This window comes from Schistocerca americana, chromosome 4 (assembly GCF_021461395.2).
Source record: "Schistocerca americana isolate TAMUIC-IGC-003095 chromosome 4, iqSchAmer2.1, whole genome shotgun sequence".
Lineage (NCBI taxonomy): Eukaryota > Metazoa > Arthropoda > Insecta > Orthoptera > Acrididae > Schistocerca > Schistocerca americana.
Genome location: NC_060122.1, coordinates 91,414,844 through 91,431,374, shown reverse-complemented (window position 1 = coordinate 91,431,374; position 16,531 = coordinate 91,414,844). Strand labels below are relative to the sequence as shown.

At 40.6% G+C, this 16,531-nt stretch overlaps 1 protein-coding gene across 1 annotated transcript in view; it reads left to right on the top strand.

Annotated features, from left to right (window-relative positions):
• The first annotated feature begins 725 nt into the window (after positions 1–725).
• The window catches only part of LOC124612580 (solute carrier family 66 member 3), a 29,532-nt gene continuing 13,726 nt past the window's right edge, over positions 726–16,531 (top strand). The window contains exons 1-3 of the mRNA XM_047140865.1: positions 726–1,073; positions 1,152–1,374; positions 1,631–1,751. Of these exons, the coding sequence (XP_046996821.1) occupies positions 925–1,073; positions 1,152–1,374; positions 1,631–1,751 (493 nt within the window). The 5' untranslated portion in view covers positions 726–924. The remainder of the gene's footprint in view (positions 1,074–1,151; positions 1,375–1,630; positions 1,752–16,531) is intronic.

Genomic DNA, 16,531 nt, shown 5'->3' with positions numbered 1-16,531 from the left:
TCTAAACATTCTGGAGTGGCACAAAGTCAGACAGAGCTTGTCTGTAGGTCACACTTTCACTTTTTTTTCAGTGTGCTAACGAAGCAGCAAAACAGTTACTAAATATTCCAATACTGCAGACGCGTTGTGAAACATCGTATTATCTGCTATAAACGTGCAAATTTTCTTTTGCGCAGGCTATTGTAGAGATATAAAATATAGAAAAATAAAATCTGCAGTCTGCGATGCTTTAAAAAGAAGCTGTTCCTGTAGAAACACCAGATGTCAGAGGCCCAAGGCAAGTGTGCCCGTACGATAGTTTGTTCCGTGATCAAACTGACAGGGGGTGGGGGGTGAGGATGAAGGGGATCAAACTGGCAGGGGGTGGGGATGAAGTATTTTTAATACCTATATTGGCAGACAAATGGCGACTTGTAAGTACAGTAGCCATTAAAAAGTTTGAGCCTGATAAAATCCTGCGTAATATCGACTTTTAAATCATTTTCTTGAAAGAAAACCACCCGACTACGCACAAGTTTTTCGTTTTCCTGAGAGCCAGTGGCAGGTCGTGGCCTACTATGTCACGCGCCCCTGGCTCACGGAGAGTAGAAACATACCAATAACTGTGCCCAAGTTCAAACTGCCCTCCTCCCAACGTGAGCAGTAGCTACTACTCCGATTGGTTCGTTCAGACTGATCCTTGTTTGCGGCTATCCCCACCCCTACACTGAATTTAGTCTGCACACTTAATACAAACCGGCAATGCGGTGTGATTGTGAACTCGTTTGGCGGCATTCTCAAGGACCATTGTGTACCAGTCCTCCTTGAAATGCAGCCAAAAGATGCGATGCGTAGTCGTTGTATGTCACCTATGTGTTAAGAACTTCTCCGATAAACGTAATAACGTAAGATAAATCGCGGTAAACAGAAGCGGCAATATTCAAGATGGAAATATTATACGTTATATCTGACGTCCTGAGTATTATAACCATCACTTTGTGCCTTGTTTTGAAAATACCACAAATTTTAAATTTGCTGAAAGTTAAGAGTGCTGTTGGCATTAACCTGTATGGATTACTTTTGGAACTGACAAGGTATAGGACTGAAGTATAGTGCAATATACGATGAAATAGATTTCCTGTATTATGATTTCAAACTATTTTCATTTTCAGCTATACTATTATGGCAAGCTACAATTTTTGTAACGATTATGCATTGCTATCGTACATGGAATATCCAATAATTTTGGTGCAAGAAATTATTTTAATTTATTTGGTACTGAAGTATAAGAATATGGTGAACACGCTGAGTTTCGCAATATTCGGGATTTATTTAGGATTGACATCGGCTTTTCTTACCGGCGTACTACCAAAGACGATTTTGTCGATTTTAGTCGTAAGTCTTAACGTTTGTTACACATATTTGTATTAGTTTCAAATTTCTGTTTATAGCATTAGTCAGGCGGAATTACTAGTAATTGTGTATGAACATAGCAATACAAAACAATATGATCAATGAATGTTTTTAACATTTGACAACGTGTTAAGAATTCTTATCAGCTGTTCTACATTAAATATAGCTAGATCAACTTTAATTTTGATATGTGTGAATAGCTGTAATTTTAAAAAAATGTATATATATTTTTGTGCAGCCACTCTGTACTCCTGTCTCAGCCTCGAGTAAAGTTGTCCAACTACTGGAAATTTTAAGAACTAAGAACGCAGCTTCCGTTAGCGTTTTGACCTGGTTTCTTTCCGCATTTACTAATCTCAGTAAGTATGGCATGCTCTCAAGTTACTATTTCGCTATGCTGTGTTATGAGCAATCATCAATATAACATTACGTTGTCACACACTTAGTGATACAAATACGTATCAGCTGGTCTTCTCGTGTTGTGTGTCCTGCAGTTTGTTTCAGGCCACAAGAAAAATTGCAGGAGAACGACAATTACTCAGGAAATAAAATCAATTGCTTTCCCTCAGTGAATGTTTTTACTCAGTACTTCATATTAAGCATCTACATAACTTCACAGAGAACAGTGTCTGTTTATATATAAGAAAACCTGTATAGAGTGAACATTAATATTAACTGGAATGTACATCACTGAGCCCAGAAGTTTTAGTAAATTGTAATAGGTGTGATTAGTAAGGTACTCTTTTACTTAAGCTTTGAATGTTTGGATATTTCCAAATTTGTGCCTGAGGGCTACTGGTAATGTTCAGACATGTGGTGATAGTATCTCTTAGGGAAATGGCAGCAAGGGATTGAAAGGAACACTAGTTGCACTCAATATGTATGCTTGGGGCCTCATTAAACATGTTGAAGATGTTATTAGTGCAGCCATTGAGGGAATAGGATGCAGCTAATTATGGATTGTGGTGCATGTTGGGACAAATGATAGCTCTCTTCTGGGTTTAGAGGAAGGTCGTGCTTGAATCATTCAGGCGACTGGCAGAAGAGGTTCAGAACAAAAGGTTTGCTCACAGAGTTTCAACAGAGCTCATAGTCTGCAGCATTGTTCCTAGAACTGATTATAGCCAGCTAGTTCTAAGTCATGTGGAAGGCTTCAACTAGAGAATGCGAAGGTTCCGTGACAAGCTAGGCTCAGACGTCTTGTACTTACGCCATTGAGCTGAGAACAGGTTCGAGCACTACACAACAGAGGCTGCTATCCAGGTAACTGACAGTGTATGGGGTACACAAAAAGGATTTGTAGATTATTCCGTCCAGATAAAGATAGGTGTAGGAGACCAAAAGTATCAGTGTGAAATCCAAAGAAATACCTCCCTCATCCTTCACAGACAAGTGCTAAAATCGTGGTGGTTAACTGCCGAAGCATTCATTTACTGACGAAGCGTACATTAACTGTTGAAACATTCACAAAAAAAAAAAAAAAATGCTAAAGCTTGATATGCTCCTAAAACATAGTGGAGCTCACACAATATTGGGTACCAAAATGGGTGGCATCAAGAGTTTTGGGGAAAATTTAAGTGTATATCAAAAGGGAATGGAAGTGGACTTTGTTGTAGTAGATGAGAAAGTAAATGGACACTAAAACTGCATGTGAGATTGTTTGTGCAGTTCTCAGTATCGTGTGTGGGCATAAGCTTATAACTGGATTCTTGTATTGACCACCTGAATCAACCCAGATGTAACAAAAAACTTAAGAGAAATCCTCCATTATCTAGTACAAAACTTACTAGTCATACTGTAATTATCTTACAATAGCCAATAATCACTTGGGATCATTACAGTTCTGTTAGTGGTGGGTGTGACAAGACTTTACTAAATGCTCTCTATGAGAACTAGCTAGAACTGGTACGTTGGAATCCCCCTTATGAGGGAATATATTTGATCTTGTTGTTGCGTTCTTCAGTCCTGAGACTGGTTTGATGCAGCTCTCCATGCTACTCTATCCTGTACAAGCTCCTTCATCTCCTAGTCCCTACTGCAACCTACGTCCTTCTGAATCTGCTTAGTGTATTCATCTCTTGGTCTCCCTCTATGATTTTTACCCTCCACACTGCCCTCCAATGCTAAATTTGTGATCCCTCGATGCCTCAGAACATGTCCTACCAACCGGTCCCTTCTTCTTGTCAATTTGTGCCACAAACTCCTCTTCTCCCCAATTGTATTCAATACCTCCTCACTAGTTATGTGATCTACCCATCTAATCTTCAGCATTTTTCTGTAGCACCACATTTCGAAAGCTTCTATTCTCTTCTTGTCCAAACTATTTCTCATCCATGTTTCACTTCCATACATGGCTACACTCCATACAAATACTTTCAGAAACGACTTCCTGACATTTAAATCTATACTCGATGTTAACAAATTTCTCTTCTTCAGAAACACTTTTCTTGCCATTGCCAGTCTACATTTTATATCCTCTCTACTTCGACCATCATCAGTTATTTTGCTCTCCAAATAGCAAAACTCCTTTACTACTTCAAGTGTCTCATTTGCTAATCTAATTCCCTCAGCATCACCCGACTTAATTCGACTACATTCCATTATCCTCATTTTGCTTTTTTTGATGTTCATCTTATATCCTCCTTTCAAGACACTGTCCATTGCGTTCAACTGCTCTTCCAAGCGCTTTGCTGTCTCTGACAGAATTACAATGTCATCGGCGAACCTCAAAGTTTTTATTTCTTCTCCCTGGATTATAATACCTACTCCAAATTTTTCTTTTGTTTCCTTTACTGCTTGCTCAATATACAGATTGAATAACATCGGGGAGAGGATACAACCCTCTCTGACTCCCTTCCCAACCGCTGCTTCCCTTTCGTGTCCCTCGACTCGTATAACTGCCATCTGGTTTCTGTACAAATTGTAAATAGCCTTTCCCTCCCTGTATTTTACCCCTGCCACCTTTAGAATTTGAAAGAGAGTATTCCAGTCAACATTGTCAAAAGCTTTCTCTAAGTCTACAAATACTAGAAATGTAAGTTTGCCATACCTTAATCTAGCTCCTAAGATAAGTCGTAGGGTCAGTATTGCCTCACGTGTTACAATGTTTCTGCGGAATCCAAACTGATCTTCGCCGAGGTTGGCTTCTACCAGTTTTTCCATTCGTCTGTAAAGAATTTGTGTTAGTATTTTGCAGTTGTGACTTATTAAACTGATAGTTGGGTAATTTTCACATCTGTCAACATGTGCTTACTTTGGGATTGGAATTCTTATATTCTTCTTGAAGTCTGAGGGTATTTTGCCTGTCTCATACATCTTGCTTACCAGATGGTAGAGTTTTGTCAGGACTGGCTCTCCCAAGGCCGTCAGTAGTTCTAATGGAATGTTGTCTACTCCCAGGGCCTTGTTTCGACTCAGTTCTTTCAGTGCTCTGTCAAACTCTTCACGCAATATCGTATCTCCCATTTCACCTTCATCTACATCCTCTTCCATTTCCATAACATTGTCCTCAAGTACATCGCCCTTATATAGACCCTCTATATACTCCTTCCACCTTTCTGCTTTTCCTTCTTTGCTTAGAACTGGATTTTCATCTGAGCTCTTGATATTCACGCAAGTGGTTCTTTCATCTCCAAAGGTCTCTTTAATTTTCCTGTAGGCAGTATCTATCTTACCCCTAGTGAGATAAGCCTCTACATCCTTAAATTTGTCCTCTAGCCATGCCTGCTTAGCCATTTTGCACTTTCTGTCGATCTCATTTTTGAGACCTTTGTATTCCTTTTTGCCTGCTTCATTTACTGCATTTTTATATTTTCGCCTTTCATCAATTAAACTCAATAATTCTTGTGTTACCCAAGGATTTCTACTAGCCCTCGTCTTTTTACCTACTTGATCCTCTGCTGCCTTCACTACTTTATCCCTCAGAGCTACCCATTCTTCTTCTACTGTATTTCTTTCCCCCATTCCTGTCAATTGTTCCCTTATGCTCTCCCTGAAACTCTGTACAACCTCTGGTTTAGTCAGTTTATCCAGGTTCCATCTCCTTAAATTCCCACCTTTTTGCAGTTTCTTCAGTTTTAATCTACAGCTCATAACCAATAGATTGTGGTGAGAGTCCACATCTGCCCCTGGAAATGTCTTACAATTTAATACCTGGTTCCTAAATCTCTGTCTTACCATTATATAATCTATCTGATACCTTCTAGTATTTCCAGGATTCTTCCTTGTGTACAACCTTCTTTAATGATTCTTGAACCAAGTTTTAGCTATGATTAAGTTATGCTCTGTGCAAAATTCTACCAGACGGCTTCCTCTTTCATTTCTTTCCCCCAATCCATATTCACCTACTATGTTTCCTTTTCTCCCTTTCCCTACTCTCGAATTCCAGTCACCCATGACTATTAAATTTTCGTCTCCCTTCACTACCTGAGTAATTTCTTTTATATCATCATACATTTCATCAATTTCTTCGTCATCTGCAGAGCTAGTTGGCATATAAACTTGTACTACTGTAGTAGGCATGGGCTTCGTGTCTATCTTGGCCACAATAATACGTTCACTATGCTGTTTGTAGTAGCTTACCCGCATTCCAATTTTTTTTATTCCTTGTTAAACCTACTCCTGTATTACCCCTATTTGATTTTGTATTTATAACCCTGTATTCACCTGACCAGAAGTCTTGTTCCTCCTGCCACCAAACTTCACTAATTCCCACTATATCTAACTTTAACCTATCCATTTCCCTTTTTAAATTTTCTGTCTACCTGCCCGATTAAGGGATCTGACATTCCACGCTCCAATTCCGCAGAACGCTAGTTTTCTTTCTCCTGATGATGACGTCCTCCTGAGTAATCCCCGCCCGGAGATCCGAATGGGGGACTATATTACCTCCGGAATATTTTACCCAAGAGGACGCCATCATCATTTATCCATACAGTAAAGCTGCATGCCCTTGGGAAAAAGTACGTCTGTAGTTTCCCCTTGCTTTCAGCTGTTCGCAGTACCAGCACAGCAAGGCCGTTTTGGTTAGTGTTACAAGGCCAGATCAGTCAATCATCCAGACTGTTGCCCCTGCAACTACTGAAAAGGCTGCTGCCCCTCTTTAGGAACCACATGTTTGTCTGGCCTCTCAACAGATACCTCTACGTTGTGGTTGCACCTGTGGTACAGCCATCTGTATCACTGAGGCATGCAAGCCTCCCCATCAACGGCTAGGTCCATGGTTCATGGGGGAAGGGGGGGGGGATATTTGATCTATTGGCAACAAATAGATCTTACCTCTGTGAGGATGTGCACACTGAAACTGATATTAACATTGAAGAAACAGTGATTACCAAAGTGCAAAGGGCAGCCAAAACAGTAGAAAAAGTTAATGGAAATGTCCGATTCCACCCGTCTTCTTTGACCAATGACGTCACCAGTATGGCGGAAACGACCATTCACAATAACTCCCATATTGTGACTATGATGTCATTATGTAAACATGACAACAAACATGAAAATAGATAAAAAAACCATCAAACACATGTTCCTCCTATAATATAATGAAACTAATGGGACAAGCAGAGGAAATTGGGGGTTTTTGGGTGGGGACAAACTAACAATAAACACACGCCACTGAACCAAATGAGAAAACCAGTAAAATAAACTGACCACAACATTCGCAAAATCAACTAGATACAATATCCAATGGAATCAAACACTTCCTTTGATCTATATAGGTCAACGGAAACAACCGATACCAATTCATAAACAAAACCTACAACCACTTCCACAATCATCACTACCTCAAAAACCACAAGAGAACACCAAATCTGGAAACGAACACTTCTCTTGACCTATGTAGGTCAACGGAAAGTATCGATACCAATTCATAAACCCCAAAACCTACCACCACTTCCACAATCATCACTACCTCAAAAACCACAAGACAACACCAAATCTGGAATCTATCACTTCCCTTGCCCCCACCCCCCGACGCCTGATCCATAAATCATCTAACCAGTTAAAAACATGAAGAAAAAAAACGAAAACTCACCACATGAAAGCTCTGGTGCTGCCCACTAGATCGGACACGGACACACACACACACACACACACACACACACACACACACACAAGACCACACCAACAGAATAAACGACAACCAAACTAACTTCCCAACCTCCACCCCCACACCCCCAAAAATCAAAACCAAAAAAGAAAAAAAAAACCACTCATCCACAAGCCATCTTACTAACAGCCCTTTAAGAAAACCCTAAAAGTACAGTACCCCTCAGGGACACTCTTCCACCAACAGTACTCAGCTAAATGAGCCTGAAAGTTGGAAGAGCGCCTCTTCCCCCTCCCTATTACAGATTTAACAGCCCCCCCTAAACCCCTCTCTAGTATCTGTACAGGTCCCACTCTCATAATTCTGGAACTCTACATCGTGATTAACAACTAAATGATTGTAACCCTCCCGACCCAACCCACTATAAGACACAAACCCATCAGAAACTACTGTACTCCCTATTCTACATAATCTTGAATCAACCCCACTAACTCCCTCTTTGTACGATTTTCCACAACCCTAAACACACACTCAGAAGAACCAGACCCCGATACCACAGCCCTCCACACCCATAAACCAACCACAGGCTTACCCCTCCCATACTTCCTCCTACCAAACTGTGACTCATCAGTCTCAACTTTTACTCCAGGTCCACCCTACTTACCCCTGTATTTAATGTATTCTTAACAAACCTCCTGACAGAAAGAATACCTATCAAGGACAGTTCACTCACTCACAACCACCTCATGCGCGCAAAAACTGTGTGAGGACTGATAACAAAAATGGTAACTCTTCAACACAATTTCACGCATGCCCAACCTAGACTTCTCGAACCAGGTACCCTGGCGAATGGAGCGCCAAACATTGTCACGCCGGTACCTCCACATATAGCCGTCCCTGGTCTGAGACGCCGGAACTTTCGTTAACTTCATATACTCGCCACATACAGAGCACTTCACCAGCTTGGCCAGTAATCCAAAAATCTGCAAAAAATTGATGACCATCATATCAGTGTCACCCATCATACCCCACAGCCGAAAACTGCGCACTTTATCGGTCATATCCATTCCTGACGAGGACAAAAAAAAAGTAATCTCAAAATTTCTAACACAACAAACCACATTAAACACTACATTACCATAGAAAAAACCAAAAATTAAACCATCAACTCACTGTACAATATGCCACTAATCTTCACTTATAACCACAACAGCCGACAACGTCAACAACTCAAATGAACCAAATACGACACACACCACACAACCCTCAAACCCCACCAGAGAGCACCACCGAACTGCAATGACCCGCCACCTACCAACACATCACAAGCGCACACTAAACCAACAACAAAACCTTACCCGCAACCTACAAACACACACATCTACAAACACATGACACTTGCAAACTGAACTTTGTGACGTCACACATCACAACAGACTTATGTCACAGGTCAAAGCCGACGGGTGGTATCAGATGCTTCTGGTGACCCGAAAAAGTGATATGTGCAGTTAACTTGTCAGAGAAGTAGTAGTGTCATATCTCAATGAGGGACTTGAAACATTTTGCTTGGAATAGGAGCATGCAGAAAAATTATGCCCCAAGTTTAGAAGAATAATTGACGAAACATTGAATACGGGTTGAACCAGATCTCCACCGACAAATGTTCAAATATTTCTCAAGGATACGTTTGTTTATTTTGGTATATAGACCCACTGTCACCAGCAGGTTGTTACAGAATTGTTGTATTTAACGTGGTTTCTTGCCCCAATTAGTTTTGTATTTTTATTGCACTAAAAATAATGCATAGCAGTGCAGATGTTGACAGTATGTGCTGTGTGTCTTGTTCCCATTCACTCACAATACCTGCTGTAGACAACAGTAATGCCCTCTTTAACTTGTTGCCCTCAAGTTTGCATTCAGTATTGCTCAGTTCTATTTGAAGGCTTTTATTTTCCAGTAACGATAGTTGTGCATCAACAGTTATATACAACAGTACTGTGGATGGGTGTACTGATGAAGCGCTGGCCAATATGTACCTTGTGTACGGGTGCAATGGATGCTGTGGAAGAGTGGCATGATGACACTATGCTGACAAACAGCTGTTCTGCTTCGATTGCAACAACATCAGAAATTTTTTCCATCTGTCCTAGTGGTATTTCTTTGAACTGTGTCCTTGATAGTGGTAACAAACTGAGCAAATCGTAATTACAATACTACCCTGTAAGGAGCCACCAGAGATCATGAATCCTTCATAACAAAATATTCAGAAGGTATCCCTGAGCAACCTCTGAAAGTTTGTCAGTGGAGCTCTGGTTCACCCATTTTATCTGCACTTAGTAGAAAAGCTCATTGTGGGAGGGACCCTCTGTGTGCTACAGTCACAAAACTCAATGAAATTTCTATATTGTAAAGGCTCCTAATGCCACCAGAGTTTGTATCCAGATACACATGGACCAGGCAGGAACTGAAATTGAAGCTAGTAAAGCAAAAGCAGAAATACTGGACTCCATTTTCAAATGCCCATAAAAAAAGAACCTCAGCAAAGATGAGTAAAATTGTTATTATTGTCAGTGGCATTGAGAAACAGCTAAGATAGCTAAAATGAAACAAGGCTAATATTCTGTACCAAATTTCTTGCAGATTTGCCCCCTCTTTACACCACAATAAAACATGGATTCCTTGAACAGAAAACCATGTCCTGTGATTAGAAGAAAGCAAAGGTCACACCTGTGTAAAAGAATGGCAGCAGAAGTGGCTCACAGAACAACCACTCAGCATTCTTGACATCCGTTTGTTGTACAGTTTTAGAACATATTCTGCTCACAAATGTAATTAGGTATTATGAACAGAATATTCCCCATGCCAATCAACTGACAGTCTCATTCATGTTAAATCCAACTTGCCCTATCCTTACGTGACATTCTGAAAGCCATGGATTAAAGCAGCCGGGTAGATGAAGTATTTCTTGACTTGTCGAGAGCAGTTATTATTGAAAATGCAGTCACATTGTGGTGCCAAACAAAACTTGTCACTGAATTGACAGTTTCTTGGTAGGGAGGATGCAGTATGTTATCTTGCATGGAGAGTCATTAATAGAAGGGAAGTAACTCACATGTGATCCAGGGAGGTGTGTTGGGCCCCTAGCTGTGTTGTGTATTACCAACCTTGCAGACAGTATTGATAGCAACCTCAGACTTCTTGCAGAGACTCTGTTATTTGTAATGAAATACTGTCTGAAAATAGTTGCATAAATATTCAGTCGGTTCTTGATAAGATTTCAGAATAGTGAAAAGTGTGCCAACTTGCTTCTGATGTACGGAAATGTAAAATTGTGCAATTCACAAAATGAAGAAATGTGCTTCCTAAGAGTACAGGATCGGTGAGTCACAGTTGGAATTGGTGAACTCAAACAAAAACCTGGGCGTAGCAAATTGTAAGGGTATGAAATGGAATAATCACATAGGCTCAGTTGTAGGTAAAGCAGGTGGCAGACTTTGGTTCATTGGTAGAACACTAGAGCTATGCCATTAGTCCACAATGCAGATTGACTACAAAGCATTTGTGCCACCCAAGTTTGTGGGACCCGTACCAAGTAGGACAAATGGGGTGTATTAAAAATATAAAAGGAAGAACAACACAAATGGTCAAAGGTTTGCTTGACACATGAGATAGTTGCCATGGAAGTGATGAAAAAATTGGAGTGGCAAATACTTGAAGACAGATGAAAACTATCCTGAGAGATGCAAACTATCCCATGAAAAGTTACTTACAAAGTTTCAAAATCATCCAAAAATGCTCTTTGTAGGGATTGCGAACACAGATCATGCAGAGGTGTTCAAACAGTCATTCCCCCCACACTCCATATGTGAACGGAATAGGAAGAAGTACCCTCCCGATGCTTTTCATTGTGGTTTGTAGAATATGGATGTAGAAGCAGATGTAACTTTGAGACTTTCGTACAAGAATATAAACTCTATCGTAAAACATGGTTAAGCTAAGTAGATGTTGTTGTTGTTGTTGTTGTTGTTGTTGTTGTGGTGGTGGTGGTGGTGGTGGTGGTGGTGGTGGTCTTCAGTCCTGAGACTGGTTTGATGCGGCTCTCCATGCTACTCTATCCTGTGCAAGCTCTCCCAGTACCTACTGCAACCTACGTCCTTCTGAATCTGCTTAGTGTATTCATCTCTTGGTCTCCCTCTATGGTTTTTACCCTCCACGCTGCCCTCCAATGCTAATTTTGTGATCATTTGATGCCTCAGAACATGTCCTACCAACTGATCTCTTCTTCTAGTCAAGTTGTGCCACAAGCTCTTCTTCTCCCCAATTCTATTCAATACCTCCTCATTAGTTATGTGATCTACCCATCTAATCCTCAGCATTTTTCTGTAGCAACACATTTCGAAAGCTTCTATTCTCTTCTTGTCTAAACTATTTATCGTCCACGTTTCACTTCCATACATGGCTACACTCCATACAAATACTTTCAGAAACGACTTCCTGACACTTTAATCTATACTCGATGTTAACAAATTTCTCTTCTTCAGAAACGCTTTCCTTGCCATTGCCAGTCTACATTTTATATCCTCTCTACTTTGACCATCATCAGTTATTTTGCTTCCCAAACAGCAGAACTCCTTTACTGCTTTAAGTGTCTCATTTCCTAATCTAATTCCCTCAGCATCACCCGACTTAATTAGACTACATTCCTTTATCCTCGTTTTGCTTTTGTTGATGTTCATCTTGTATCCTCCTTTCAAGACACTGTCCATTGCGTTCAACTGCTCTTCCAAGTGCTTTGCTGTCTCTGACAGAATTACAATGTCATCGGCGAACCTCAAAGTTTTTATTTCTTCTCTCTAGATTTTAATACCTACTCCAAATTTTTCTTTTGTTTCCTTTATCGCTTGTTCAATATACAGATTGAATAACATTAGGGAGAGGCTACAACCCTGTCTCACTCCCTTCCCAACCACTGCTTCCCTTTCATGCCCCTCGACTCTTATAACTGCTATCTGGTTTCTGTACAAATTGTAAATAGCCTTTCGCTCCTTGTATTTTACCCCTGCCACCTTTAGAATTTGAAAGAGAGTATTCCAGTCAACATTGTCAAAAGATTTCTCTAAGTCTACAAATGCTAGAAACGTAGGTGTGCCTTTCCTTAATCTTTCTTCTAAGATAAGTCGTAAGGTCAGTACTGCCTCACGTGTCCCAACATTTCTACGGAATCCAAACTGATCTTCCCCTAGGTCTGCTTCTACCAGTTTTTCCATTCGTCTGTAAAGAATTCGCGTAAGTATTTTCCAGCTGTGACTTATTAAACTGATAGTTCGGTAATTTTCACATCTGTCAACACGTGCTTACTTTTGGATTGGAATTCTTATATTCTTCTTGAAGTCTGAGGGTATTTCGCCTGTCTCATGCATCTTGCTCACCAGATGGTAGAGTTTTGTCAGGACTGGCTCTCCCAAGGCCGTCAGTAGTTCTAATGGAATGTTGTCTACTCCCAGGGCCTTGTTTCGACTCAGTTCTTTCAGTGCTCTGTCAAACTCTTCACGCAGTATTGTATCTCCCATTTCATCTTCATCTACATCCTCTTCCATTTCCATAACATTGTCCTCAAGTACATCGCCCTTGTATAGACCCTCTATATACTCCTTCTACCTTTCTGCTTTCCCTTCTTTGCTTAGAACTGGGTTTCCATCAGCGTTCTTGATATTCATACAAGTGGCTCTCTTTTCTCCAAACGTGTCTTTAATTTTCCTGTAGGCGGTATCTATCTTACCCCTAGTGAGATAAGCCTCTACATCCTTAAATTTGTCCTCTAGCCATGCCTGCTTAGCCATTTTGCACTTTCTGTCGATCTCATTTTTGAGACCTTTGTATTCCTTTTTGCCTGCTTCATTTACTGCATTTTTATATTTTCGCCTTTCATCAATTAAATTCAATAATTCTTGTGTTACCCAAGGATTTCTACTAGCCCTCGTCTTTTTACCTACTTGATCCTCTGCTGCCTTCACTACTTCATCCCTCAGAGCTACCCATTCTTCTTCTACTGTATTTCTTTCCCCCATTCCTGTCAATTGTTCCCTTATGCTCTCCCTGAAACTCTGTACAACCTCTGGTTTAGTCAGTTTATCCAGGTTCCATCTCCTTAAATTCCCACCTTTTTGCAATTTCTTCAGTTTTAATCTACAGTTCATAACCAATAGAGTGTGGTCAGAATCCACATCTACCCCTGGAAATGTCTTACAATTCAAAACCTGGTTCCTAAATCTCTGTCTTACCATTATATAATCTATCTGATACCTTTTATTATCTCCAGGATTCTTCCATGTATACAACCTTCTTTTATGTTTCTTGAACCAAGTGTTCTACACCTACATCTACATCTACATGATTACTCTGCAGTTCACATTTAAGTGCTTGGCAGAAGGTTCATTGAACCACAATCATACTATCTCCCTACCATTCCACTCCCGAACAGCGCGAGGGAAAAACAAACACCTAAACCTTTCTGTTCGAGCTCTGATTTCTCTTATTTTATTTTGATGATCATTCCTACCTATATAGGTTGGACTCAACAAAATATTTTCGCATTCGGAAGAGAAAGTTGGTGACTGAAATTTTGTAAATAGATCTCGCCTTGACAAAAAACGTCTTTGCTTTAATGACTTCCATCCCAACTCGCGTATCATATCTGCTACACTCTGCTCCCCTATTACGTGATAATACAAAACGAGCTGCCCTTTTTTTTGCACCCTTTCAATGTCCTCCATCAATCCCACCTGGTAAGGATCCCACACCGCACAGCAATATTCTAACAGAGGATGAACGAGTGTAGTGTAAGCTGTCTCTTTAGTGGACTTGTTGCATCTTCTAAGTGTCCTGCCAATGAAACGCAACCTTTGGTTCGCCTTCCCCACAATATTATCTATGTGGCCTTTCCAACTGAAGTTGTTCGTAATTTTTACACCCAGGTTCTTAGTTGAATTGACAGCCTTGAGAATTGTACTATTTATGGAGTAATCGAATTCCAACGGATTTCTTTTGGAACTCGTGTGGATCACCTCACACTTTTCGTTATTTAGCATCAACTGCCACCTGCCACACCATACAGCAATCTTTTCTAAATCGCTTTGCAACTGATACTGGTCTTCGGATGACCTTACTAGGTGGTAAATTACAGCATCATCTGCGAACAACCTAAGAGAACTGCTCAGATTGTCGCCCAGGTCATTTATATAGATCAGAAACAGCAGAGGTCCCAGGATGCTTCCCTGGGGAACACCTGATATTGTTTCAGTTTTACTCTATGATTTGCCTTCTATTACTACGAACTGCGACCTTCCTGACAGGAAATCACGAATCCAGTCGCACAACTGAGATGATACCCCATAGGCCCACAGCTTGATTAGAAGTCGCTTGTGAGGAATGGTGTCAAAAGCTTTCCGGAAATCTAGAAATACGGAATCAACTTGAGATACACTGTCGATAGTGGCCATTACTTCATGTGAATAAAGAGCTAGCTGCGTTACACAAGAACGATGTTTTCTGAAACCATGCTGATGACGTATCAATAGATCGTTCCCTTCGAGGTGATTCATAATCTTTGAATACAGTATATGCTCCAAAACCCTACTGCAAACCGACGTCAATGATATAGGTCTGTAGTTAGATGGATTACTCCTACTACCCTTCTTAAACACTGGTGCAACCTGCGCAATTTTCCAATCTGTAGGTACAGATCTATCGGTGAGCGAGCGGTTGTATATGATTGCTAAGTAGGGAGTTATTGTATCAGCGTAATCTGAAAGGAACCTAATCGGTATACAATCTGGACCTGAAGACTTTCCCGTATCAAGCGATTTGACTTGCTTCGCAACCCCTAAGGTATCTACTTCAAAGAAACTCATGCTAGCAGCTGTTCGTGTTTCAAATTCTGGAATATTCCATTCGTCTTCCCTGGTGGAGGAATTTCGGAAAACTGCGTTCAGTAACTCCGTTTTAGCGGCACAGTCGTCGGTAACAGTACCATTGGCACTGTGCAGCGAAGGTGTTGACTGCGTCTTGCTGCTTGTGTACTTTACATACGACCAGAATTTTTTCGGATTTTCTACCAAATTTCGAGAGAATGTTTCGTTGTGGAACCTATTAAAGGCATCTCGCATTGAAGTCCGTGTCAAATTTCGCGCGTCTGTAAATTTTAGCCAATCTTCAAGATTTCGCGTTCTTCTGAACTTAGCATGCTTTTTCTGTTGCCTTTGCAACAGCGTTCGGACCTGTTTTGTGTACCATGGGGGATCAGTTCCATCTCTTACCAATTTATGAGGTATGAATCTCTCAGTTGCTGTAGCTACTATACCTTTGAATTTGAGCCACATCTCGTCTACATTTGCATAGTCAGTTCGGAAGGAATGGAGATTGTCTCTTAGGAAGGCTTCTAGTGACACTTTATCTGCTTTTTTAAATAAAATTATTTTGCGTTTGTTTCTGGTGGATTTGGAAGAAACGGTATTGAGCCCTGGCTACAACGACCTTGTGATCACTAATCCCTGTGTCAGTCATGATGCTCTCTATTAGCTCTAGATTGTTTGTGGCTAAGAGGTCAAGTGTGTTTTCGCAACCATTTACAATTCGCGTGGGTTCGTGGACTAACTACTCGAAATAATTTTCGGAGAAAGCATTTAAGACAATCTCGGAAGATGTTTTCTGCCTACCACTGGTTTTGAACCAGTATTATTGCCAACATATCGAGGGAAGGTTGAAGTCCCCACCAACTATAACCGTATGAATGGGGTATTTATTTGTTGAGTCTCAAATTTTCTCTGAACTGTTCAGCAACTATATCATCGGAGTCTGGGGGTCGGTAGAAGGAGCCAATTATTAACTTAGTTCGGATATGATTAAGTTATGCTCTGTGCAAAATTCTGCCACACGGCTTCCTCTTTCATTTCTTACCCCCAATCCATATTCACCTACTACGTTTCCTTCTCTCCCTTTTCCTACTCTTGAATTCCAGTCACCCATGACTATTAAATTTTCATCTCCCTTCACTACCTGAATAATTTCTTTTATCTCATCATACATTTC